The 24,218-nt window shown below is 56.6% G+C and overlaps 1 protein-coding gene across 12 annotated transcripts in view; it reads left to right on the top strand.

Moving 5' to 3' along the window:
• LOC122366778 (bromodomain adjacent to zinc finger domain protein 2B-like) overlaps positions 1-24,218 on the top strand; it is a 53,723-nt gene that overhangs the window by 25,953 nt on the left and 3,552 nt on the right. For 5 of the 12 annotated variants that reach the window (XM_043339344.1, XM_043339348.1, XM_043339346.1 and 2 more), the window contains 21 exons: positions 2,911-2,971; positions 8,512-8,725; positions 9,121-9,246; positions 10,458-10,653; positions 10,931-11,064; positions 11,302-11,463; positions 13,123-13,313; positions 14,050-14,189; positions 14,501-14,682; positions 14,891-14,974; positions 15,240-15,364; positions 15,648-15,761; positions 16,060-16,120; positions 16,466-16,531; positions 16,795-16,836; positions 18,002-18,200; positions 18,457-19,034; positions 20,648-20,941; positions 21,107-22,274; positions 22,675-22,820; positions 23,605-23,991. In XM_043339344.1, the coding sequence (XP_043195279.1) occupies positions 2,911-2,971; positions 8,512-8,725; positions 9,121-9,246; positions 10,458-10,653; positions 10,931-11,064; positions 11,302-11,463; positions 13,123-13,313; positions 14,050-14,189; positions 14,501-14,682; positions 14,891-14,974; positions 15,240-15,364; positions 15,648-15,761; positions 16,060-16,120; positions 16,466-16,531; positions 16,795-16,836; positions 18,002-18,200; positions 18,457-19,034; positions 20,648-20,941; positions 21,107-22,274; positions 22,675-22,820; positions 23,605-23,991 (4,670 nt within the window). The remainder of the gene's footprint in view (positions 1-2,910; positions 2,972-8,511; positions 8,726-9,120; positions 9,247-10,457; positions 10,654-10,930; positions 11,065-11,301; positions 11,464-13,122; positions 13,314-14,049; positions 14,190-14,500; positions 14,683-14,890; positions 14,975-15,239; positions 15,365-15,647; positions 15,762-16,059; positions 16,121-16,465; positions 16,532-16,794; positions 16,837-18,001; positions 18,201-18,456; positions 19,035-20,647; positions 20,942-21,106; positions 22,275-22,674; positions 22,821-23,604; positions 23,992-24,218) is intronic. The other 7 variants (XM_043339349.1, XM_043339350.1, XM_043339352.1 and 4 more) reach the window with 7 other exon arrangements.

Genomic DNA, 24,218 nt, shown 5'->3' on the forward strand with positions numbered 1-24,218 from the left:
AACTGACGACACGGTCTGTAGGTGAAATAGATATATCTGCGATTGAAAAGGAGGAGACAGCAGCGCAAAGGAACTGACGAAGGGCCGAAACAAAAACACTGGTTAGTGAATGCTACACTGTTAGTGTAGATCAGTGGACACTAAGGCAAATGATGCACCCAGTGACCCAAGCTGCATAGCGATGAGGGCAGGCGCATTGCTGATATGGTGTGATTAATTGAACCTCATGGTCTGATTGTTCATCTCACACACCAGCAATGACACAAAGCAGCACAACACAGCAGCGCAACATAGAGCAGCAGCGGGTGGACTGTCCCCTGTGGGGAATACCACTTTGGCTCACCGGAGCTACACGGTCCCCACGGACGGCCAGTTGGTCGTCCGATCCCGGTGACCCGGCCCGACCCGTCTGACCCGACTCTGGTGCCCGGGGAGCGCCGCCGCGCAGTCGACTCTCGTTCTGAACTAGCTCACTGGCCGGCGGAACAGACGGGCCGCGTCGAAACGAGAATGGATTAGGAGCGAGTTTCGACGACGGACTGCCGAACTTCAAACGGTGGACAGCTGGTGCACGGCAGTTGTGGAGAGTCCTGTGTAGGAGGGCAGGAGGACGGACGGATGCGGCGGTGACTCGGCTGATGATACCGTCGCGCCGGTCGGATGGTGTCCGCTCCCCGCACTCTCCCCGGGCCTCTCCGCTCTCCCCGGGCCTCTCCGCTCTCTCCGCTGCTCTCTACTCTCCCCGGCTGTCCGCGGTGGTGACGTGGCCTCCCGCCGGAGATCGGCGAGCTGGCCGGTGGACCGACCCGCCCGCCACCGACCGGGACCGGCGGTCGATGTGGTGCAGAACAGACCGGCTGCCGCGCCGGGTCAGACGGGATAAGTTCCACAGACTGGCCGGGCCAGATGTCAGTCGTGCATGGCGACCCGCTCCCGATGTCGGCTCCCGTACCGGGCCTCGCATTCCGTGGCGCTCACGGATCTGACTGGGAGCTGCTGGGATCTGACCGGCGCGGTACCCTCTGACGGGTCCGACCTGGCCCGGCTAGAGGCCGGTGTGATGCTATAATAGTTACAGCGGTGTCGGTCGCTGGTCGCCACAGTGCGGGTCGCCATTCGCCAATGTTGTGCTATGGTTGTGTCCCGCGCGGCGCGGCACCGACCACCAATGGATTATTGGTGTCGGCGGGCAGGTCTGTAGCCTAATGTGTCCGCCGTGTTATGCATACGTGTGTTCTATTTTGGCGTCATGTAACGCCGCGGCCGCACACCGCGCTCACCGGGTTCGATTGTAGGGCGGCTTTGCCGTTCTAAAAGCATTGCAGCTGATTTGGAATTCCGGCCGGAAGATCGACGGAAGTCGATCACCGTATCAGACCAGAGAGGAGATTATTTGTATTCACATCAGACGTATAGTTCGGTATGGAGATTTACTGATGGAACTTATATAACGATATCCGGGTATCCGGAAGTTCAGCCACTCAGGAAGTGGCCGGGTCTCAGCTTCTCTCAGTACCGATGGCGGCGCAGCACTTTGCACCGCGAACAGGATGTAATTACCTGTCCAGACAGCCTGCCCGTCGACAGCACAGGACCGGGGACGTGGGTGGCCATTCCCGGGCTGTTCGAACTGTCTCTGTGAGGGCTTCGTACCGCTGTCGGTGGGGTGAGGCCGGAGCTGCCTCCTGGAAGGGGTTCGCTCTCCCCACGGAGGGACTGGGCTCGGACGCTGTTCCCACTGGAGCTCGAGCTCGGTGGCTCTCCCCGCTGAGCCACCGTGTCTGTCGGCTGTGGCTCTGGCTCTGGTCGGCTGGCGACGCTCCGCCGCTGTCCGTGCCGGCGCCGGTCCGGTCCGGTCCGGGGCGGCTGGTGCCGATCGATCTGGGGCCGGGACGGGGCGGCGGTGCACCGTCAGCGCGCCGCGGCGCCGGTCCGGACTCGTCCCACGGCCCCCGCCGCCACCGGTGCCGCCGCGCCGCGAGCCAGTCGATATGCCTGCCCGGCCAGATGGCCCGCCCGTCCGTCCGGAGGCCGGCGCCATCGCTGCTCGGCCGCGGCCGCCGCTGCCAGCCCGCGAGATGCCGCCTGGCGTCAGACACACGGACAGCGCTGAGCCGAGTCACAGACCTGAGACCGCCGTCACCGGCCCGCGAGATGTCGTCCGGCGTCAGAGCCACGGTGGGGAGTCACAGCCGGTCACAGCCCACACGTACATACTGCCGGCCCGAGTCACAGACGGGAGTAACAGGGACAGCGCCGGCCGGGCTGAGCCTGTCACAGTCACCGGCACCGAGCTCAGCCGAGTCACAGACCGCAGTAACCATCACTGCAGTGTGCCCCGTCACCGGCCGCAGTTACGGCAGTGTGCCGAGCTCGGTCACCGCTGGTGCCCAAGTCGCTGCCGTTATAATCGTCACGGGACACGGGCTGCTGCCGATACGGTGCTACATGCGACCGGCCCGCCATTGTATCTCATAGGGCACGAGGGACAAACGGTGCTCCCTTTTAGCGGTACACACATCCTCATAGGGCATCTCTCATAGGGCGTGAGGGACGTGCGTTACACTTTGTCGCTGACGAGACTTCGCTATTGTTATGCCAATTTCGTGAACGACCGTGCTAGTGCCCCAATCATCATTAGCAACTACCTTATCTAGATCCCCAGCACCCTGCTGTCTGCATCTGACTCGTCGGGGGCGCTGATTGTGTCTCGCCAGTGCACTAGTTCTGACAGGCCGGTGGCGCCGATTCTGGCTCCGGGCCGCTGTCGGCGGCACAAAAAGCTGCTTTGTGCCCGGCCACGGCGCGCAGCACTGACGTGCGTGTGGGCTGCGCCGCTAAGTCGACCGTTTCCACGCCGGCGCCGCCACCTTGTGACCAAACCGGTCCGTCTGTCTGTGTGTGTTGCAGGAATGAAGGCGCCGAGCACCAGCAGCGGCGGATCGGGGTCCGGATCCTCCTCCTCCAAATCGTAAGTACCGCGCGGGGGAGGAGGAGATGATAGGGGAGGGGTGGGACGTGGGAGCGGGTCAAGGTCGCCGCCGCGGGCGCTGACGGATGGCCAGACACGACAGAGGCACTCGCTCGCCTTGTCAGGCGGCGACAAAAACTGTTCGCCCACCTGCCGTCGCGCTGAGCGGTGGCGCCGGTGACGGCCGCTCCATTTTCGGCCGCCGGACCGCGCGGCCGAGTGTGGCGCGGTACAGTAGGTCTATTAAAAAAGTCCCCAGCACCAGTGGGCGCTGCCTTCGCTGAGCCGAACCCCCGTCTGCCCGTCCCATATCGCGCCGGGCTCAGGTCAGGTAGGGTCAGCGGGACCGCTCGGTCCGGCCCGCGGGCGGTGGACGGGCGGCCGGTAACGCTTTCCGCCAGCCAGCTGTAGAATCCAACAAACGGGACGGCCACCGCTCAGCGCAGCGAAACCGGTGTTAAAGAATGGCAGTAGATGTTCATGGCCACAATGATTATGAGATAGTCATTGTTAGCCCGTGCCCCACAGGCCACAGGAATGCCTAGACTCTCACGCCCTGTTGGAGGGGAAATGGGGATTGAGCATCATTCTTATAACTCAGCTTTGGGCATTTAAGTGGTATTCCAAGTAGCGTCAAAAGTAGCAAAAAGAAGAAAAAAAATACTTCAGACAATTTTAGATCGGGTCGGAGCAAAAGATCATGTCACCAGAGGTCATCGATGGTAAAATTTTGCTTGGACAGGGTGCGTTGCGCGCACCGGTGCATTGGGTTTCCAATTTCCATGGAAACATCAACAGACTCGGAAGCTCGTAACGCTAGCGTCGGGAGCCGAATTCATATCAACCGCCGCTACAATGCATGTGGCAGCGCAGCGCAGCGTGCTGCAGCGCGGGGCCGTGAAACACCGCCCAGGGCTATCCATGTGTCAGGGCAACCCAACCCACGTGATGGGCTCGGCCCCAGCGAAGCATGAGGCCCAGGACTCCCGCCCAGGCCCCCTGCCTCCCCCTAATTCCTGTCATCCTTCCCACTATGAAATCGACCGAAAGAGCCTAACCTAACACAACAAGCAGCTCGTTTACCGCTATGTCTGAATAATATTGTCAGATTTAATTAATCAACGGCTTAGCACGTAAATAACAGCAACTGCCACCATCAGTATTATGAGAAAACCAACTGCTTTTCCACAAACACTAAAAGTTTTCACCCTCGCCGGACCTATTGGTTTTCTACATACGCGCCGGCCGAGGGGGGGTGGCGGGTACGACCCCCCCTCGCCGTTTCGCCCCTGGTGGAGCTAGCGCGTCGCGGAAAAAACGCACGTGTGCGCCGTTACGAGACACAGAGATTTGTACCCGATTTTAAGGTCCTAGGTCAACCGGTGACCTCTGAGGTCAGGTCAAGTGCCCCAAGGTACGGTTCAGTTTTTAGTGAATAACTTCGCAAAAACGGCCGCAGAGCGCCGATTTTGGCAGCATCGTGTTCGCCTCGCTCAGGCGCGTCGAATGATATACTTTTTGTCCGGGTCAGGTCAACTTGGGGTGTTGACCTCAGGTCAAGTCAGGTCAGCACCCCCAGGTCACGAAGTTGGTCGAAAGAGGTCATGTCGCATATCATTCGATTCGGCAGGCCTTCCTGAGTCCATCGGTGGCTTTCCCGACTCGCTAGCTCAATTTGATCAAGAGTTATTGACGAAAAACTAATATGACCTTGATGACGTCATAAATGACGTCACGCAAGGTCAACATTGCAAAAGTGACGCATCTAACCTTGCAAGGAGTGCATCAAATCACGATTTTGTGTGCTTGAGATAGTTGGAGATCGTTCCCGGCGCCAGAATAGCAGTTTTCATTTTTCCCCATTGACTTATAATGGTGAGGTCACGAAAATGACCTGGCCTCATATGACCTTTAGGAAAAATCCGAGATATAAAAGTTGTGGGACTCATAATGGATACTAGATCCTGCAAGTTTCATTTCCCTGTGACATCTCCTCTGGCAATGAGGGCGTTGCGAAGTTGCGACATCTGAAGACCGTGCAGACGTTCACTTATGACGTCATAGGTCAGTGACCTGACCCGACCCAAAAATGCGGTTGGTGTCAAAAGATCCGACTTGAATCAAAGGTCAGGTATGCCAAGTTTCAGCTCTCTATCGCCAGCGTGTTCGGAGTTATCGCGAAAAAAAACCTATGGGGGGCGGCACCCCCCCTCGGCCGGCGAGGGTTAAGCTAAACTTGCATGAAATTCATTTTACCAGCCTCGTGTTCCTCTTATCAAAACGCTTCGTATGAATCAAAAGTTGATCTTTAAAGGTCATTTGAAGAATTTGGCCTATATTCAAAGACATGACCTGACCAGCAATGGTCATGATGCATAGCAGGATATTAGATCCGTGTCGTGGAACTTTACAAACACTTAAGATGATTTCATAACTTAAGCATGTCTATCAAAAATATTTATTATATGGCTCATGTGTAAGCTGGGTGTGTGATCATGCTAACAGAGTATGTTGAACGCAACTGATAATGTTCTGTTGGCCACAATTTCTATGTTTAATTTATCCTCCCGGATTTCCTATTCTTATAAATGACACCTTGACGATGTCGAGAAAAAACGCTTAGGAGATTTAACAGCCTGAGATACATTCAGTATAAGGAAGGGTCAAGGGTGCTAGATTCCTTCCGTCCTCGCTATCCTCAGGAAAAACCAATCCGCATCGCCCCTAGTCTTCATGCTTCCCTCTCTGGACTGGAGTTCACCCCACCAGCCAACCTGTAGTTGATGTCGGTTCCATTTCAGGACACATAATCCTCTTCGGGTGACCGTTTGGGAGACGGCTGGACCGTCCCGACAGGGAAATCGTCCCACGGGAACAATCACGCTTCCGCAGATCACTGTCGCTGGCTCGCACAACCAAATTACTAACCAGAGCATAGTTATGTCATAGCTCTGCAAGGGCCTCCTCAGACCGAAAAAGATGGCTCCCAACAAAACAAACAATTTTCTCATTCAGTATTGTATCTCATCAGGCACCACATGTTTTCAGAGTGTTTATTATGCGTTCCGTCCGAAAAAGCGCAGTTCAACTTTCTCCCATTGACTTTAGCGATCTCAAAATTGACCCGACCTGTCTGTCAGCAATGTAAAACTTGCAAAGTAAACGTTTCAAATACATGTTCTGTTGCCCATTGAAATCGCTGAAGGTTCTAAAGCGATCGGTTAGTCGATGTATTTAGATATGATGAGCACAGGAATTTTCCTTGAGGTAATGTCACTTGACGTGACCTGGTGTTATGACCTTGAATTGAAAGACTTGGGCGGGAAAAAATGGGTCATTTGAAATCTTAAAATGTTAGATTTTAACAATAATTGCAATTTGCAAACACTATCCCGGCCAAATAATGAGTGAGGAGGGAGCAATTCCCCAACCCCATGTTTAGCTCCTATAATCGAGCTAACTGCTAGAGCCTCGCGGAAAAAACGAGCACTTGCGTCGTTACGTGACGCAGCGACTGTTACCCCATTTTAAAATATCAGTGACCTCCAAGGGTCCCAAGGCATTGGATTGGTTTGTGGTGAATAACTTCGCAAAAAATGGTCGCATTATCGTAATTTCGATACAATCGTGTTTCCTGTTCTCAGACGACGCGTCGATTTATATGATTTTTGCTTAGGTGAAGCAATTTAGGATGTTTAGGTCAATGTCATGTTAGGGCAACACAGGTCACGAAGCTGTTAAAAGGAGGACATGTTGCATAACATTTGATTCGGCATGTCTTGCAGAGTCCATTGATGGCTGTCCCGACTGGCTAGCTCATTTTGATCGGGAGTTATTGACGAAGCACTCCTATTGACGAGCATGCCGTCACGCAAGGTGAAGAATGCAAAAGTGAAACATTAAACCTTGCCAAGAATGTATGAAGTCACGATTTCATGAGCTTGAGGTATATTTTTAGGTCATTTCCGACGCCAAATTAACAGTTTCCATATTTTCCCATTATGCTTATATGACACTAAGTGCATTACGGATTTGCATTATTTTATAACCGACAACCGTGCAGTCAGCAGTCTGCAGAGGTTTACTTAAGACGTCATAGGTAAGTGACCTGACATGAAAACGTGGTTAATTTGAAATGATCCGGCTTGAATCAAATGTAAGGCATATGAAATGTCAGCCTTCTATCATCAGTGTTTTTTGAGCTACCACAAAAAAATACATGGTGGCGGCATCCACCCCTTCTTCTCGGCCGGCGAGGGTTAAACCTCGCTTCGAATTATTGCAGGTAATGATGCGACCGAAAACAAAGCATTTATCTGTGTCTAGAACGGCTGCTGACTTGTTGGACAAGATCCCCAATCTTAATTTGCTAGATGGGAATAAAATACTCAGCATAATGATATGATACATAGGTATATACCCCTCGAGTTGCCCTCGCGCTAAGTCAATTCTAATCATCACTGTCGCTTTTTTATCCGAGATGATGCCGCCGCTAAACGGGTTGTTTTGTTTGCTTGCTTGCGTTGAATGGTCATTACGGATTATTGAAGGATTATGATATAATAGGAATGGGGCAAGGGAGGATATGCACTGCAGTGCAGGTGCTTAATTTAGATCACAAAGGCATCATTTCCGGCATCGTGCAGAGTCACTATCTTCCCCTCCTCTGCACTGCGGCATCTCTGCGCCCCACACACGGCGTCCTCACTCCACGGCCGGCCGCCGCCAACTGACCCACTCGCCGGGCGCCGCGACCTGACCCGTGTCACTGCCGCGGCCTGCGCAGTAGAGTCGGGGCTGGAATCCGGGGGTTCGGCCGGCCGGCCGCCTCTGGAGCGGGGGACTTTTTTAGTAGACCTACTGTACGTGCAGTTGAATAACCCGGCGATCTCACAGATAGCCGGTAACGGACCCGCGGAAATCCTCGGAGCCGACTGTGATCGGGGTGATTAGCCCTTACGCCATCCAGAGCGGAAAATAAGGCAGCCACTGAGTGCCGTGTCTATGTTTAGCTTTTCGTGATTCAATATGCTAATAATAATGGGAAAGTGATGTGTTGATTTTTCATATTTAGTACCTCACGTTTGAGCTGGTTGTATATTCGTAATGTTTCGTGTACCTGTTGAGGCAGGCGTAACAGGTTTGATGGCCGCTCTGAAATGTGTCCACTTCATTAGGTATGCTAAGCTGCGGCTCCCAATCAGGGGGAGGGCGGGGAGGGAGGGGCAGGCCACGATGGCTGCAGCCGAGCCGAGGCGGGGCCGCTGGGGATTGTCGAGTGCCGTCTCTATGGTTATTGCTCCTCGCTATTGTGTCCTTTGCCAGCCATTGCGCCACGTGTCTGTAATGAGATATGTTAGCCCTTATAGTCCGAAATTTTGCGCTTTGCTCAGTCTCTCAGACTCCGTCCCGTCTTTCAATGTCCCCGCTCCATTAAATCCCATCCCACCCCACCCCTTGCTTCTCCTCCCACGCATCCCCTGGCCTCGGGCCGGTCGGGCGCGCAGCGGCTCTGTAGGTGCCGGCGGGCCGTGTTTCAGCCGTACCGGCGGCCCTCTGCTGCCCGACGGTACCGAGATAATCAAGCACACCTCGTCCATCAGCGGCCCCAAGGTGCCCGGCACCACCAACCGCGGACGAAAGAAGACCATCTCGCTGGACCCGCCGTACGCCGCCGCCGCCGCCGCTGCCGCCGCCGGGGGCTCGCTGACGCACGGAGTCTCCAGCATCCTGGGCAGATCGCCGGCCACGGAGGTGGGTCACTAGCGCTACTTGCTGCAGAACAGGGATAATGTGCGAGAAAGTGTGAAAATCAGTCGTAAATGTCATATTTGCTTCCGTATGCCGCTGAGAAATGTTAGTGACGTGCCACCGACTGTCATTAGCGTTTTGTCACTTGTCGACCGAGGCGAACCCCGCCACCTTTTGGTTTTTCGTTTCCGTGTGCTGTCCCTTCCGTCATTTCTGTCTCCCCTGTGCTGACTGCTCGTCCCGTCCGTCCGTGTGTACCCGGCAGACGCGGCTGACGGACAGTGGTATGTTACCCTGTGTTACCTCTCCCCTATACTGACTCTCCTCCCGTCCGTCTGTTATTTGCCCCGGCAGACGCGGCTGACAGTGGCACCCCTCCCTCTCTGTGTGTCTTGCAGACGCGGCTGACGGACAGCGTCACCATCACGCCCACGTCGTCCAAGTCGACCAGCGACCGGCTCCGACAGCTGGAGATGCTCGGAACCAAGGTGGAGATTAAGCCAGTTGCTAAGGACTCTGGCGCGGTTAGTGGGCGGGTGGTCAGTCCCAGTTGGTCCGTCCCGGTCAGACTAACCGGCGCACCGCTTAGCGCGCGCCGCTAACGAATAGTCATGGCACAGCGGCGCACCGCTTAGCGCGCTAACGGATAGTCATGGCACAGCGGCGCCTAGCTTAGCGCTAATGAGCTAGTCATGGCACAGCGGCGCTTAGCTTAGCGCTAGCGGCCAGTCAAGGCACTGGGGCGCCTAGCTTAGCGCTAACGAGCTAGTCAAGGCACTAGGGCGCCTAGCTTAGCGTTAACAAGCTAGTCCAAGCACTGGGGGCGCCTAGCTTAGTGCTAACGGCTAGTCCAAGCACTGGGGGCGCCTTGCTTAGTGCTAACGGCTAGTCAAGCTGGTACCGGGGTGTCTAGCTTGGTGCTACTGCTAACTGCTAGTTACTGCCGGGTATTTTCGCTAGACTGCTGAGCGGTGAGCAATGCGGGCTTGTTGCCACTAATGGAGGCTGTGGAGCGGGTAGCGGGGTATGGTGGCGCCCGGGTTTGGCGGGGCTGGATTCGATCTCGGGGAGGATGGATACTGTACCGCCCGTCCGCACTGCTTGGCACCGCACCGCGCAACCAAGGGAGGAGGGGAGGGGGGATGGAGGAGTCGGACGGAAGGGTAGGGACTGCATGAGCTAACCGAATGGCCAGAAAGAGCTTACGGAATCCTTTGTGAACGGGGCAATGGCAGGGAGTTCCGGGGAGCATAGCATACTGAATATGGGTCTAACGGACTTAACAGGGTAGATATAGAGGGTGGATCACTTAACGCCGTAAAATAGTTTCACTTAGGCTTGCTCGTCTAGTCGCTTGTAAAGGAAAAAAGCTAGGCATCAGTTTAGCATGTCGGCGAATGTATTTGACAACAAAACTGCATGTTTTGCATTGGAATTTAACACTTACCCCACCTTTGAAAACCCTGATCAGTTGACATTTTTGTTACATCATCAAATAACTTTTTTGCAGATCTACCACCTCGATTCCAGGCTCATGTGATGTTGCAAACTTTGAAAGTAAAATATTTTTAGTCAAAGTAGTGGCTAGTAAGCAAGGCCTTGGCCCTCAATTCGTCTTTGACGACTCTCGTTATTTTTGTCCCCGCCAGTTCAGCCCCTCTGGCCCGCTCCCCCCCCCCCCGCGCCGCGCGGCGCGGCGACCCATCTGACCCCGTCCCCCGGCCGTGCCCCGCAGGTGGGGCAGCTGCCGTCCACCTCGGGCAGTGCCCAGGTGACCATCACCCCGGTGGCCGCCAAGGGCACCACCATGCTCACCAGCTCAGTGTCGCTGACGCCCGTGGAGCGCGCTGGAGGCTCGCGCTCACCACCGGCCGCCGCCGACGGGCCGCTCAACCTCTCCAAAAAGCCGCCGCCGCCAGCCGCCTCCAAAAGTGAGTGGATCATGGGAGGAATTGGGCTTGTTCAGGAGTGTTAAGCCTCCCCATGCCTTACGTAAAAGACTCACCAGCTTCCTGATCGATAGCATAAAAGCTCTTGCCGCAATCTACGATCCACTATTGTATATGTGTGCCTGTGCACTACAAATGCCACTGGCTCTGTCCAATTTCCACCTTGGCCCTGTGTTTTTCGAGCGGAGCAGCCTACCAGACGTGTCGGTGTTCCCGGACTGTCTGTGTCTGTTCTGACTGTCTGTTTGTCCCCGTGCAGAGCGGAGCAGCCTGCCGGACGTGTCTGCGTTCCCGGGCGGCGCGGCGGCCGCCGCAGCGCTCGGTGTGCCGCTCACTCCCGAGATGCAGATGGAGCAGCTGCGCTTCCACACTGCCATGGCCTCGGCTCAGAAGGTGAGTACTCGCTGTGCGCGCGCCGACACCTCCCCGTCCGCTGCGCTCCGGCTGTCTAGTTTGGCACGAGCCTGACTGCGGGCGCGGCTCGGGGGCGGGCGGGCGCGGCGCCCGGCCGCTGGCTGTGGGCGGCAGCGTGTGTATAGCCGGGCCGGCCGCCCGGGCCGGGCTGGGCCGTCTGGCGCTGCATGCTCGGGACTGCTGTGGGCGCGGCTGACGGGCGGCGGCGGCCGGCAGGCGATGGCGGCGTTCGGAGCCGGCGGCAGCGGCAGCGGGAGCAGCGGCAGCGGACAGCGGCGCTCGCGCGCCAAGAAGCTGGGTGTGGGCGTGTCGCGGCCGAAGAAGAACACGGTGGCCTCCCTGCTGGCCAACAGTCGCGGCACGGACGACGGCAGCCAGGTAGGCAGTCGGGCCGGGCGGGCGCCGCCGCGGCACGGACGACGGCAGCCAGGTAGGCAGTCGGGCCGGGCGGGCGCCGCCGCGCCGACCGCCCTGAAACCAGGCTGCAGCTGTATCCGCAATACCCGCTTACCATACCGCACTGGCTGTGTAGCTGACCGTTTTAACTGTATAGCTCACTGCGATGGCTGTGCCGTGTTCCTGTACAGCGCACAGCGATTGATGCATAGCATAATGCGATGACTGCATAACACACAGCTGTGCTGACTGCATAACTCACGCTGGCCTCTAATTAATGACTGCATGTCGGAGGGGGGATGTGTCTTAAATTTAGTGGCTGTGCTGGTCTATGCTGAAGACCTTTTATGTCTTATGGTATGGTCTTGATTTAAGGTAGTTTTGCGGTACGTATTATGCATACGGATGTGTTCTTTTGATATGCTATTTTTACGCCCAGATAATGACGCACTTTTCGTACCAGCATGCCGAACATTGCATCTCAACCTTAAGAATGCATAATGAGTATAAAGTTACATGCCTGAGGGGCAATATAAAGCCGAAAATAAATGAAATTTAGCGAAGAACTAACCAAGTACAAATACGGAACTATTCTCGTTTTGAATCCGTCCCGTATTAAAATATGTTAATCCTTCTGGAGCACTAGTTCGGTGATTTGAATGAGATGAGCTGTCTCACATGCTGATAATCACGATGTTGACCGTAAGGTAGGCTTTAGTCAAGAACATTTGAATACATTTTCATTGTAAGAAATCCCAGAGGCTGCAAAGTATCGGACAAAAGTTGGTTTGTGCTCGGAGAACGGCAGCGAACTGTGCCTACTGACCCTGAACCTGCAGCTATTTGGATCGGTGCCCATTTCCATATTATTCTCATAAGCGGGAAGTGACGACTGGCCGTTTACATATTGAGGCGCTGGCTATAGCCTGGCTTGCGTCACCGGCCACCGGACCGCGATAGGCCGTTCGTGGAGCCGATAAAACGTGTAATGCACCCATCGGAGAGGTGCCATGTTTGTGGTCTAGAGATTATCAGGACCAAACTCCCGCCGAGTGGAACTGAGCTCAGCTGTTGTCGCCATCTCAGTTTCCCCCCTCCCTCCCTACTCCGCGCCGTCCTTCCTGTCCACCCGGCCGCCCCCGCCCGTCCCCTCGCCCACCCGTCGTCCCCGCCTGTCCCCACGCCCCCCCCCCCCCACCCGTCGTCCCCGCCGGTCCCCTCGCCCACCGGCCGTCCTGAGGACACCAGCTGAGACCGTGAGCGCTGCTGTAGTGGCGCTATCAGTCGGTAGGCCCGAGCGCTGAGTCATTCCGCGGAGTGGGCTGAGTCAGCCCGGCCGGCCGACCGCGGTGACTGGCGGGCTGCGTCCGGGGGTGGCTGGAGTCGGAGGTGTGCCTCTCACACAGTGACGAGCGGCAGACCATTTAACGCCGCCCCGGCTGAGTCAGCCCGCCTGACGGAGCGTGACGGGTGGTGCTTTAAAACCTTCGTTATGCCAGCCGTTTCGATTTGTTTCTTTGCCTAGGATAAAAATTAAAGGGACCCACCCCTCCTCTCCCTCCCCCTCTGACTGACCTGGACCCGCCGTGTGACCCAGCCCCCCCCCCTCTGACTGACCTGTATCCGCCGTGTCTCGCGCAGCCGGGCGGCAGCGGCGCCATGCACATGTCCACCGACGAGCTGACGATCGAGGTGCGGCCGCGCTCCTCCACGGCACCGGCCGCCGCCGCCGGCGCCGGCGAGGACGACGACGCTCTGTCAGTGAAGTCTGCCGGCTCCTCTGACCAGCGCAAACACAAGGTCACCTCGAGCACGGACGAGCAGTTGAGCAGGTGAGCGTGCGCGCAGGGTGTGCCGCGCGCCGCCGGAGGAGCCGCGCCCCGCCCGTCCGCGGCCCGGCTCCTCCGGCACCGCGCGGCGCCGGGCAGCGCGGCGGTCTTCCGGCTCTGTCATTAACTGGGCGATCGAGGTACCTTCCTGAAATATGTACTAAATACACACCCGCGGGTCTCCTGGTGGGGGCTTCCGACAGCTCGTAATGGATTGATCTAACCCATTGTCATGCCTGACTGGGCGATTTATGGCTCCCTTTTTGAAGTCGGGGATATTACGTGGCCGTTGTTGAAATCAGCTGAGGTTACGTGCCGGCTAAATGAACGATTATTTATTTATGACGACTGGCCGTGGATGGGCTGTAACTGTTGCGTTTCTTGCTTCGTTTGAATCTGATGGGGTTTAATCCATATCACTAACAGTTGTGTGAACGCACTTCCCATGATCAAAGTATTTCGAAGTAATTCATTATCAAATACCTATTCATATAACCATCAAGTAACAGTGCCACTCCTTCTGCGTCTATCCAAACACATAACAACTGCTCCGGCCAACATAACAACTTGCCTGTTCGGCCACCTCCCAGAGCCCACAGGACGCCCCGGTGACGGCCTAACCCACACGAACACCGCACACGTCTTGCGCCGCTGTCTGTCCGCTGCACTGGGCCGGTGGGGCCGCGCGCGCTTACTAACGGTCCCCGTGCCGGCGCCGCTGCCGCCCGTGCACTGGCAGTTTCCCCTATTCCAGCTACCTGGCGCGTCTGAAGCGCGAGTACGAGGACAGTAGCGGCATGGACAGCGAGGAGCTGTCGGACCGCGAGTCCGAGTGCGAGGTCTCCTCCAGCCGCGGCGCGCCCGGCTCCGACGCCGCAGGTACGGTCGACATGGGCGGCGGGAACGGCGGGGAGGGATGGAGGGATTGGGTATCGGGAGGGGACGGATGGTCTGTATCCTGGATGCAGCTGTCAGCGATTACGTCATATGTTTTATATATTCAAAAGAAAACGTCAGAGAAACGGGACTCGATAACCTACCTTGGCCTTCGATTTGAGTGCCAATTTACCGCTGGCTCGGCTAGCCCTCAGTGAGTTTCACTTTTCTCACTACGCTGCCGCTGACTCCTCTTACTGTGAGCTACACCCGCATGTGTCTCACTAACTTACCGCGTCATCCGCCCCGCGCAGGTCTGACGCCGTCCAAACGCCGCCGGGTGGTGACTGACGAGCGCAAGCTGCGCGTGCCGCTGGACCGCGGCTGGCGGCGGGAGACCACCATCCGCAAAATCACCCAGGCGGGACCGCGCGGCGACGTCGTCTACTACGCGCCCTGCGGAAAGGCCTTCAGACAGTTCCCCGACATACTGCGGGTGAGAGAACGTACCGGCTGATGAAATAGTGGTAGAATGTTGATGGAGTAAAGAGAACAGGGATGTCGGGTCATCTTCAGTTGATGCCTTAGAAGCGTTTGCAGCTCGGCGATGGCTGTCCTTGTTCCTCGTTCGGGTGTTGCCCAGTTCCGCTGTTCGTTACCTGTGTCGGTCATTTGTGACGTGTTCCCTCTGATGATGCCTTCAGTACCTGGAGCGGAACAACATCACAGACGTGACGAGGGACCACTTTACCTTCAGCAGCAAGGTCGTCATCGGCGACTACCTCAAGGTCAGCAGCCTGAGACGTCGGGCGATTAGACCGGCCTCGACCGGCTTCAAGTCGGAAAAGTAGCGCGTTTTTTTTTTTAACGTAAACATTTTCCCGGTGGCTATGTCATTGTTAAGCCCATCAGGCAGTTTCAACACCACCAATGTTGAAACTGACAGTTTTAACACCACCAATGCGCTAAGTCCCGTGTCGTGTCGTGTCCCGGACCGACTGCCGCCTTCCCATTTCGCCGCTCCTCTGACCTCCCTCTGTTCCCCTCTATCAGATCTCCGAGGACGGCGAGGAGTGCATCCCCATGTCGGAGGCCGAGGTCAAACGCCAGGTGGACGTGCTCAGCGGCGGCAAGAGCAAGCGACAGTTCAAGAAACCGTACGTCATCAACATCAAAAGGTGACGGGGCTGGACAGGCTGTGATTTTATAGGATTCCGTTATGCAATATTTCTTGGAAGGTTGACTAATGACTTTTTCATTGATTGAATGCTACATGTTGAGTGCTAAAATACATACTCTATCCTGTCATTACTCAGGGCATGTGTGTCTACCCAATGGCTCAGTCCTGATCGGGTGTCCTTTATTTGGCTGGTGATGTCTGTGCGATCACTGACAAAGGCGGCGCGGCTATGTGTCTGTCTGTGTGTTCCCTGTCTGACTGGTATCGGTCTGTGCTCACAGTGAGGAGGGCGGCGGCGGCGCGTCTGGCTCCGGCTCGGGCGCCGGTCCGTCCGCCTCCAGCTACCACCAGGCCATGGAGCTCATGAGACAGCTGGAGGAGGATAGACGCGCTAGGTGCGTATCCCTGCCGAGCACTCACACCCTGTCCTGAACCGATGGCGATAGGAGGGGGGGGGGGTATCCGCTCGACCGGAAGGACGTGGTGTGCGTAAATCTGTTCTGCTTATCTATGGGACTCGAGCTGTTGATTGCTATCGTGGCAGGAGTCGCTTAGTTGACGTTCGGAGGGTTTATAGCGGTAGGATGTTGAGGACAGTATGCGGTTTTGGTTGGTGTTAGGGGCAGTGTGTGATATTCGTGCATGTGTGGTCACAAACGTGGGAAACATATCAATATGAGCGTTTCTTTACAGACAACTCAAAGAGGAGCAGAAGAAGAAGGAACGGGAGCTCAAAAACCTTCAAATGCTCGAGGTACTGAATTCGTATTCCCCGCAATGGCGCTATATTGCGCAATGTGCATACAGTTTTGTGTCCAAAGCGCACTATCAGATCATTTCGCTAATCACCTGTCTGCTTCATTTGTGTAATTTGTGTAGTTCAGATAATCATCAGTTCTCCGCAGTTCAGTGCTCCTTGATGATGCAGTAATTGTAGTTGATGCTCTTCTCACCTTCGCCAGACTGTCATACCCGCCCCTCTGTTCCGTCACTTTTCTCTCCTCTTGTCCACCCTACAACTTCCACACCGACCCCCCTGCCCACGCAGCTTCCCCGCCCGCCTCCCCGTCCCGTCTAACGGTTGCCCGCTGCGTCCCAGGAGCGGCGCCGCAAACAGGAAGAGCTGGAGAAGCAGAAGGCGGCCGAAAACCTGCGCAAGGCACAGGTAAGTCCCCGTCCGTCCCCCCTCCCCGGTCGGCGGCAGCGCGTTCCCTGTGGCGCCCACCGTGTGTAGCGTGTGCCGTGTGCCGCGGTCCGGTCCGGTCCGGTCCGGTCAGCCGGCCGCCGCGGACTGAGGGTCAGTAGGGGCGTAGTGGCGCTCCGTAGTGCTGGGGCGGCGCGCCCACCGCCGGCCGCCGCCCGCCTAGCTGTGCAGGTGCCCCGGGGGCACCGGGCCCGAACTAACGACGTTGTCTGTCTGTTTTCTAGGAGCTGAACAAACAGAGAGAGATGCTATATAGGCTAGAAGTGGTACGTTGACTATCCGGGTCGGTGGGGCGCTGGGCGGTGACTAACGCTGTGGCCATGGCTTCCGCTGTCGCATGCCCCCGGGGCGGACGGCCGGTCGGTCTCGGGGCCGCCGCCGGCGCGCTAGACGGGCTCCGTGCCTGCCCGGGGTCCCCAGGTCCTGCACCCGGTGACGTGCCTCCAGCCTCCTGTAGATCGCCTTCATGACCTCGACTCTCGCCACCAGGGTGGAGCGGCTCACCTTTCCGGGAAACCAGCTGCCTTGTTCGAAATAGTTGATCTTCTTTTATTTGAACTCATACTTACATATTGCTCCAATCAGTTCAACGATCATCCTGTCCTATCGCAGTAGTGTGGGTATTTAAGGGATTCATAAAAAAGTATCATCAATCAAGTACCGACATAGTTTTCTTCTTTTTTTGAAGACTGTCAAATTCAAAGCCTATAATACCTATTGTCTGCGTTGAAGTCTGGTTCCCAGTCCTGTCTCCGCCTCTGTATTTACTCTCCTGTTACTCCTGTTAGACTGTCCCCATCAGTCAGCTGCCACGTTGGTGGCCTTTCCATTATGAAATTCCTAACCGGTTCATAGTAATTGAATCCTGCCGCCGCAGCAGCCGAGACATCCTCAGTTGCGTCCTCCTAGAAGCGCATGCCACCTCCGCTGGGTGATGCGGCCGGCCGCTCTGTCCTCTGTGTCCTGTCCCCGGTCCGTCAGTCTGTCAGTATGTCTGTCTGCCCGCCAATCTGTCTGTGCCGCCTGTTCGCTTACCGGTGGGTGCCGCCAGGGTAACGTGCTGTCCGACCTGCTGCCGCCGGGGTCGCCTCGCATGCGCTCGGAACGCTCGGTCGCGCTGAATGGTCAGCCTAGCTATGAAACTGTACAGCTGTAGAATACATTACGGCCGTCCCCTGTTTTGTTTTTACTTTGAAAAGTAAATATCTGCTTTGTTGCGAAGTCCAAGCCTTGTCGCATTTTATTTCACAATCTCTTTTAAAGCGCTGGCTTTCTCGTAGAATTAGAACCAACGTAAATATTGTAAAAAGCAACGAATTGACATCCCCCTAAAGCATATTGCCGCTTCATAAGTTGCTTTTCCCTCGGCCGATCTGCTTCCCTCCGTCGTGTGCCTGGTCCGTGACGCGGCGCTTGCGCGGCGGCCGGCAGGAGCGCGAGCGGCGGCGCCACCACATGCTGCTGGTGAAGGCGCTGGACGCCCGCCGGCGCCAGGAGGAGCGCGACCGGCGCCGAGAGGACATGAAGGTGGAGCGCGCCGCGCTCAAGGAGCGCCGCCGAGAGAAGCGGCTGCAGGACGCCGAGGTCATCCGGCAGCTGAAGAAGCCGCGCGAGGACATGGCGCTCACTGGTGAGGAGCGGGGAAACGAGATTCAGGGCGGGAGGGCCGAATGGGGGATGAGACTGGGAGTTGCAGTCTATGGATCATTATGGTATGAAAACAAAGTGATAAATGCGTCCATTTGAGAGTAACCGAAATTTCATATTTTACCTGGCACAATGGTTTACATGAGTGTGAAATGGTTAGAACTCATTGAGTTTGATTAGTGTGTTCATGTTTTGTACATGGATTCGCACGCTGACCGCGCCCGGTCCTCGACCTGCAGACCAGAAGCCGCTGCCGGAGCTGGCGCGTATTCCGGGCCTGCGGCTGTCCGGCGAGGCGTTCGCCAACACCCTGATGGTGTTCGAGTTCCTGCACAACTTTGGCGAGACGCTCGGTTTCGACATGGAGTCGCTGCCGTCGCTGGGCGCGCTGCAGCAGGGCCTGCTGAACGAGCCCGACCACGAGGAGGAGCTGCTCTCGGTGCTGACGCACCTGGTGGTGTGCGCCGTGGAGGACCCGGGCATCCCGCACCCGGTCCGACACGTCACCTGCCTCAACCAGACGCTCCGGCAGGCGGACATCACGCACACGGCGCTCTCAGAGGTGCTCCGCATCTACATGTTCGCCTGCGCGTCCGGCGAGGTGAAGACGCTGACCGGCCTGTGTCCGAACCAGCGCGACCCGCACTGCCGCGCCAAGAACGCCGACTTCCAGGACGCTATGGACGCCAACCGCACGTACCAGATGTCGCAGTGGCTGACGGAGAAGCCGTACCTGGCGCTGAACCCCACAGAGAAGACGGAGATCCTGGCGCACCTCTGCAATGACCTGCTGCAGAACAAGGCCGTCCTCCGACAGGTCGGTGGAGTGGGCGGAACGGGTGCAGGGACGGGTGGGGTGGGTGCCGGGAGTGGTGTGGGTGCCGCACCTCTGCAATGACCTGCTGCAGAACAAGGCCGTCCTCCGACAGGTCTGTGGGGTGGGCGGAACGGGTGCCGGGAGTGGTGTGTGTGTGGGGAGGGGGTGCTTGGTAACGGGGAGTCTGGGGACGGTTTATTGTTACAGTCGCCACAGTTTTGTTGCACTTGTGTGCCTTTTTGGTCTGAGCAATTTGCAGGAACATGTTTCCACGCTAGTTACGTCATGCATTATCGAATAGCACTATGATGGTCGTAGTTAAACGGTCGTATTGCATCAATAATTAACCCGCGCCCTGCTGGGGGTCCTGGATTTCCTCGCCCTGCTGGGGGGGGGGGGTGTCTGAACACCCCCCCCCCCCTTCTAACTCGGCTCCTGGGCCACGTAGCGATACGCGGAAGGCGGCGTTCGAAAGAGCGTCAAAAATAATGAGGAAATCACTTCGGTCAATTTTTTGGTCAGGTCAAAGGTCAGGTCACCAGAGGTCATTGAAGGCAAAATTTCGCCGATTTCCAGGTCGAATGTCGACAATTTCCAAGAAGCCAACGCATAACTCGGGAACCAATAGAGCTACAGCGCCGCGGAAAAGCGCATTCGATAGCCCTCTTAACGCCCTTTCTGAGTAATTTTCTCAGATTTGACCTAACGTCAACGGTTTTGCCTGCAGGGGGCAAAAACTGCAAAAATAGCCGATTTTTTCGGAAACAGTTTTTCTGCAATAACTTTTGACCCAAGCCTTGTACGAGCTTACTTTTACCGGCATCGTGTTCCTCTCGTCAAGACGCATCGAATGAACTATAACTTGACCTTGAAAGGTCAACTTGAAAATTTGACCTCAGGTCAAGGTCATGACCTGACCGGAAAGGGTCATGTTGCATATCAGTCGATCCGTATCGTCGAGCTGAACACATCTAAGGCGTTTTCATCGCTCTAGCTTGCCTCTATCAAAAGTTATTTGCGAAAAACTGTTAGATACTATTCGTGACCTAAGATGACCTCAGGGCATAAACAGGGGTCACGGACACCATTTTCATGTTCAGTGTGTCTAAACCACTTGTAATTCAGTGTTTGGGAGTGTTTATAATGTCTTTCATCCAAAAGAGGCGCATTTCAATTTTCTCCCATTGACTTATAATGGGGAGGTCGCAAATTTGACCTGACCTTAGGTCATCGATATCAAAATTCTGAGATATACATTTTGTACATGCTATTGCTCTTAGCAATCGCTGAAAGTTTCAAAGCGATCGGTCACTCGGTGTAGCTATGACAGACATTGAAACTTTTTATGAGGTGAGGTCACTTCAAGTGACCTGGTGACCTGACCTTGAATGACCTTGGTCTGAAATTTTTACAACATGTGTAGAATTGATGTATGATAAGGTGTGCCAAAAACCACAAGGGGGGGGGGGTGTTCAAACACCCCCCCCCCCCAGCAGGGCGCGGGTTAATCATCTTGCTAATGACATAATTCCCTCGGCCTATTTGCGGCAATGATTTTAAATCCTGACCGAGTTATAGCTCAGTTCTGACAGCACACCCTCCCGGTCCGGCAGATTGACAGCACCATCGAGGTGGTGAACACCAAGCGGAAGGAGAAGTGGAACCTGGACGGCCGGCTGCGACGGATGCGGATGCTGCACGCCAAGAAGTTCGCGCAGCGGCACCTGGTCAGCCGGCCGCCGCCGCCCGAGGCCAGTGAGAACTGCGACACGGGCGACACTACGCGACTCAGCGAGCCGGCCTCCAAGAAGGAGGAGGGGGAGGAGCACAAGGAAGAGGACGAGGAGGAGGAGGAGAAGGACGAGAGCGGCAACGAGAGCGAGCCCGCCGACGAGGGAGACGTCAACGTGAGTACAGGCCACAGGGCGTCTGTGGGGAGCGGGATGGATGGGCGGCCAGCTGCTGAGAAACGTCACGGGTGCCACGTAGGGCGCTTCTTGTAATTTGTGAAGTTTGTATACTTTTCTGGTAATACTCTGTCAGGTGTTATAACAAGTTTCTCGTGTTTGCAGGACGAGGTGGACATCAACTCGATGAGCGCCGAGGAGCTGCACAAGCGGATCGAGCAGCTGAGCAACCACAACAACCAGCTGAGCCGCGACATCTACGAGGGCAACCGGACGATTCGTCCGACCAGCCTGGGACAGGACCGGTTCCACCGCGCCTACTGGGTGCTGCCGCGCGCCGGCGGCATCTACGTGGAGAGTCTGGAGAGCGGCGTGGGCGCCGACGAGCGGTACGACCAGCGGCGCGCCTCGCACCAGGAGTGGCTCCGGCGCCGCGAGGCCGAGGAGGCCGGTCAGGTGGGCGAGAAGCGGCCGGCCGACTCACCCGACTCCCGCAACAGCAAGCGGCCGCGCGTGGCGGAGACGGCGGCCGGCGATGGGGCGCCGGTGAAGGCGGAGGTGACGGAGGAGCGGCTGCCGAACGGTGACGCCACCGTGCCGCCGGCCGCTGAGAACGGTCTGTCGGGCGGCGAGTCGCCGCGGGTGAACGGCGGCTCACCGCCGGCCGACGGAGCGCCCGTCAAGATGGAGACGGACGTGAAGCCGGAGGCGCCGGCCGACGCGCCGCTGAAGGTGGAGAAGCAGGAGCCGCCGCCGGTCGGCGCGGAAATCCCGCTGAAGGCGGCCTCCCCGGCGCCGGTGAAGGTCGAGCCGGCAGCGGAGGAGAGCGCTGTGAAGACGGAGCCCCTCTCCGCGGTCAAACCGGACCCGGCGGTACCGGCGGCGACCGAGCCCTCCGTCCAGGACAGTCTGAGCGCCATCAAACAGCTGGCTGAGAACCCGGTGGCCGCCGCCGCGCCGGCCGCCCCCAAACCGTCCACGGCGCCCAGCCACGCCGCACCGCTCAACAGCAAACACCTGGTGAGCTACCTGAACGCCTCGCTGGCCTCGCTGGGCGCGAGCGGCGCGCTGAAGGAGGTGAACGGCGCCATCCAGATCCCGGGCCTGGGCCTGGTGCCGTCCCAGTACCTGCTGCAGGCGCTGCAGGCGCCCGAGAAGCTGTGGTTCAGCGTGCTGCCCAAGGACCCGTGCGACTTCAGCACCATCACAGAGCTGTCCGACGACGAGCAGGAGTCGGTGACGGAGCGGGGCGGCGCGCGCGGGGGCAATGGCGACCAGCACAACACCGAACAGGAGGACAACGGCGAGGACGAGGCGCAGGAGGTGCCGCAGGGTGAGAAGGCAGGGCTGACGGAGGGACAGGAGGGGAGCTGGTGTCACAAGGTTAATTCAGTGGGGTCAATCAGGGGCGGGAAGGAACTGGTGGTGGATGAATGGAGATTTAGCGTATTATTGATAAATCCTCTGGCGCCGTCTCCTGCTCCTGTTCCCCGTCCTCCTCCGACTCGTCCTCTGACTCCTCGGCGGCCGCCGCGGCTCCCGATAAATTCATTTGATGATTTATTTAGTTACATATTATTTTTTTCATTTACTAACTCTCTCGCCATCTGTTCCTTTGTGACGTCTTGTCATTTGATTGTGATTATCCTATGATTGTGGGCTAATTACGTCCGGCCGTGTCCGCTGTACCGAAGCGATACTGACTGACCACCCCCGTCCTTTCCTCCCGTCAGAGTACAAGCGCGGCTGGTGGCGCGTCTCAGACACCGCCCAGATCGACCAGCTGGTGAACGCCATGCACAACCGCGGCATCCGCGAGCGGCCGCTCAAAAACAAAATACTCACCTGCAAGGACACGGTGGTGGAAGCCTGCGAGCTGGTGAGTGCGCCGTCCCTCGCGGGCTGATCGGGGCGCGTTCAGGGAATGTCTTCAATGAAATCGGCGCTGACGGCAGCGACAATCGACACGGATAATCTCCCATTGGCTCGGTGGCATGTCATGTCGTCGTGTTGTTCTGACGTGTCTTGGTCTGACGTGTGCAAGTGACTCGTTTTTACTGGCTATGCCTAGTACGAACACTCGATAACCAATGTTTTCCCGCGGTTGTAGCGAACCGAGAAAAATCGAATCGTAGTAAGTTGACCGACCGAACCGGGAACCAGACCAGCTTCACTGTATGGCTGTTACGAAAGCTATTTTCCTCTTGTTTTTGCGTCTTTGTTTTTGAGCACGAACACGGAAAAGCTCACAATGCCGCATGCATTGCCATCCACGCAATATCGCCGTACATGCTATATTTTCGTTTTCTCAGTCTTCTTAATTAGTTCTTGGTATACTATTCCGCTACCATGGATTCATTTTGCATGATTCAATCAAATATGTCTGAGATGATCTAGCGTTTGACATACGCCCGTAATTTTGTTGGTCATTCCTGTAGTTTTATGCCCATGAATGCCTTGGCATGTTGATTTCGCCAGCAAAAGTTAAAAAAAAAAATGTTTTATGTGTAATATTATATTCTTCCATCAAAATTTACTCCTATCGAGATCTAAACTACAAGGTGCAGACTAAAACGAAGTGTCTGAACAGCGTCCATATACACAGTTATTGGGAACAGACCGCTGGCCAGTGTCCGTCGTTCACCGAGTGTCGCGCTCCACAGGTGAATCCTGCCGAGGTCACGCTGTCCTCGGGAGCGGCGGCGGCCGCCGAGGAGTCAGAGGACGAGTCAGAGGAGGACGCTGAACAGGAGCAGGAGACGGCGCCAGAGGGCAACGGCCAGGCAGAGACGGAACAGAAGGACGGAGACGGAGACGGGGAGGAGAAGGAGGCGGAGAGCAACGGCGAGAAGAAGGAGAAGAAGCCCAAGGAGAAGGCGAAGTCGCCGAAGAAGAAGTCCAAGAAGCGTGTGCGTGCGGAGGAGCCGGTGCCGGAGCCGGACGCGCCGGGCTCGTACCGGCGGGACGTGGCCATCACCATCGAGATGTCGCTGCTCGAACACGTCGAGAACCTCGAGGAGCGCATCGCCCAGGCCAGCATGCAGTTCAAGGTGGGTGGCAGGGCGTGTCGGGCCCCGACTTACATGCAGGATTACAGTAGTACACCGCTCTCGTGAAAGTGTGTTAGCTAGATTGATTTTGAAGATCAGTTACAAACAAAAGATACAATGTTTCGATGTTTCGTTGTTTCCACAGTTTTCACAAGCATATGCCTGATTTTGTGACAATGCTCTGCCAGCTTCATTATGTCCATCTCAGTGTGTATCCTCACTAACCC

This window comes from Amphibalanus amphitrite, unplaced genomic scaffold, assembly GCF_019059575.1.
Source record: "Amphibalanus amphitrite isolate SeventyFive unplaced genomic scaffold, NRLGWU_Aamphi_draft 000830F_arrow, whole genome shotgun sequence".
In the NCBI taxonomy this organism is placed as follows: domain Eukaryota; kingdom Metazoa; phylum Arthropoda; class Thecostraca; order Balanomorpha; family Balanidae; genus Amphibalanus; species Amphibalanus amphitrite.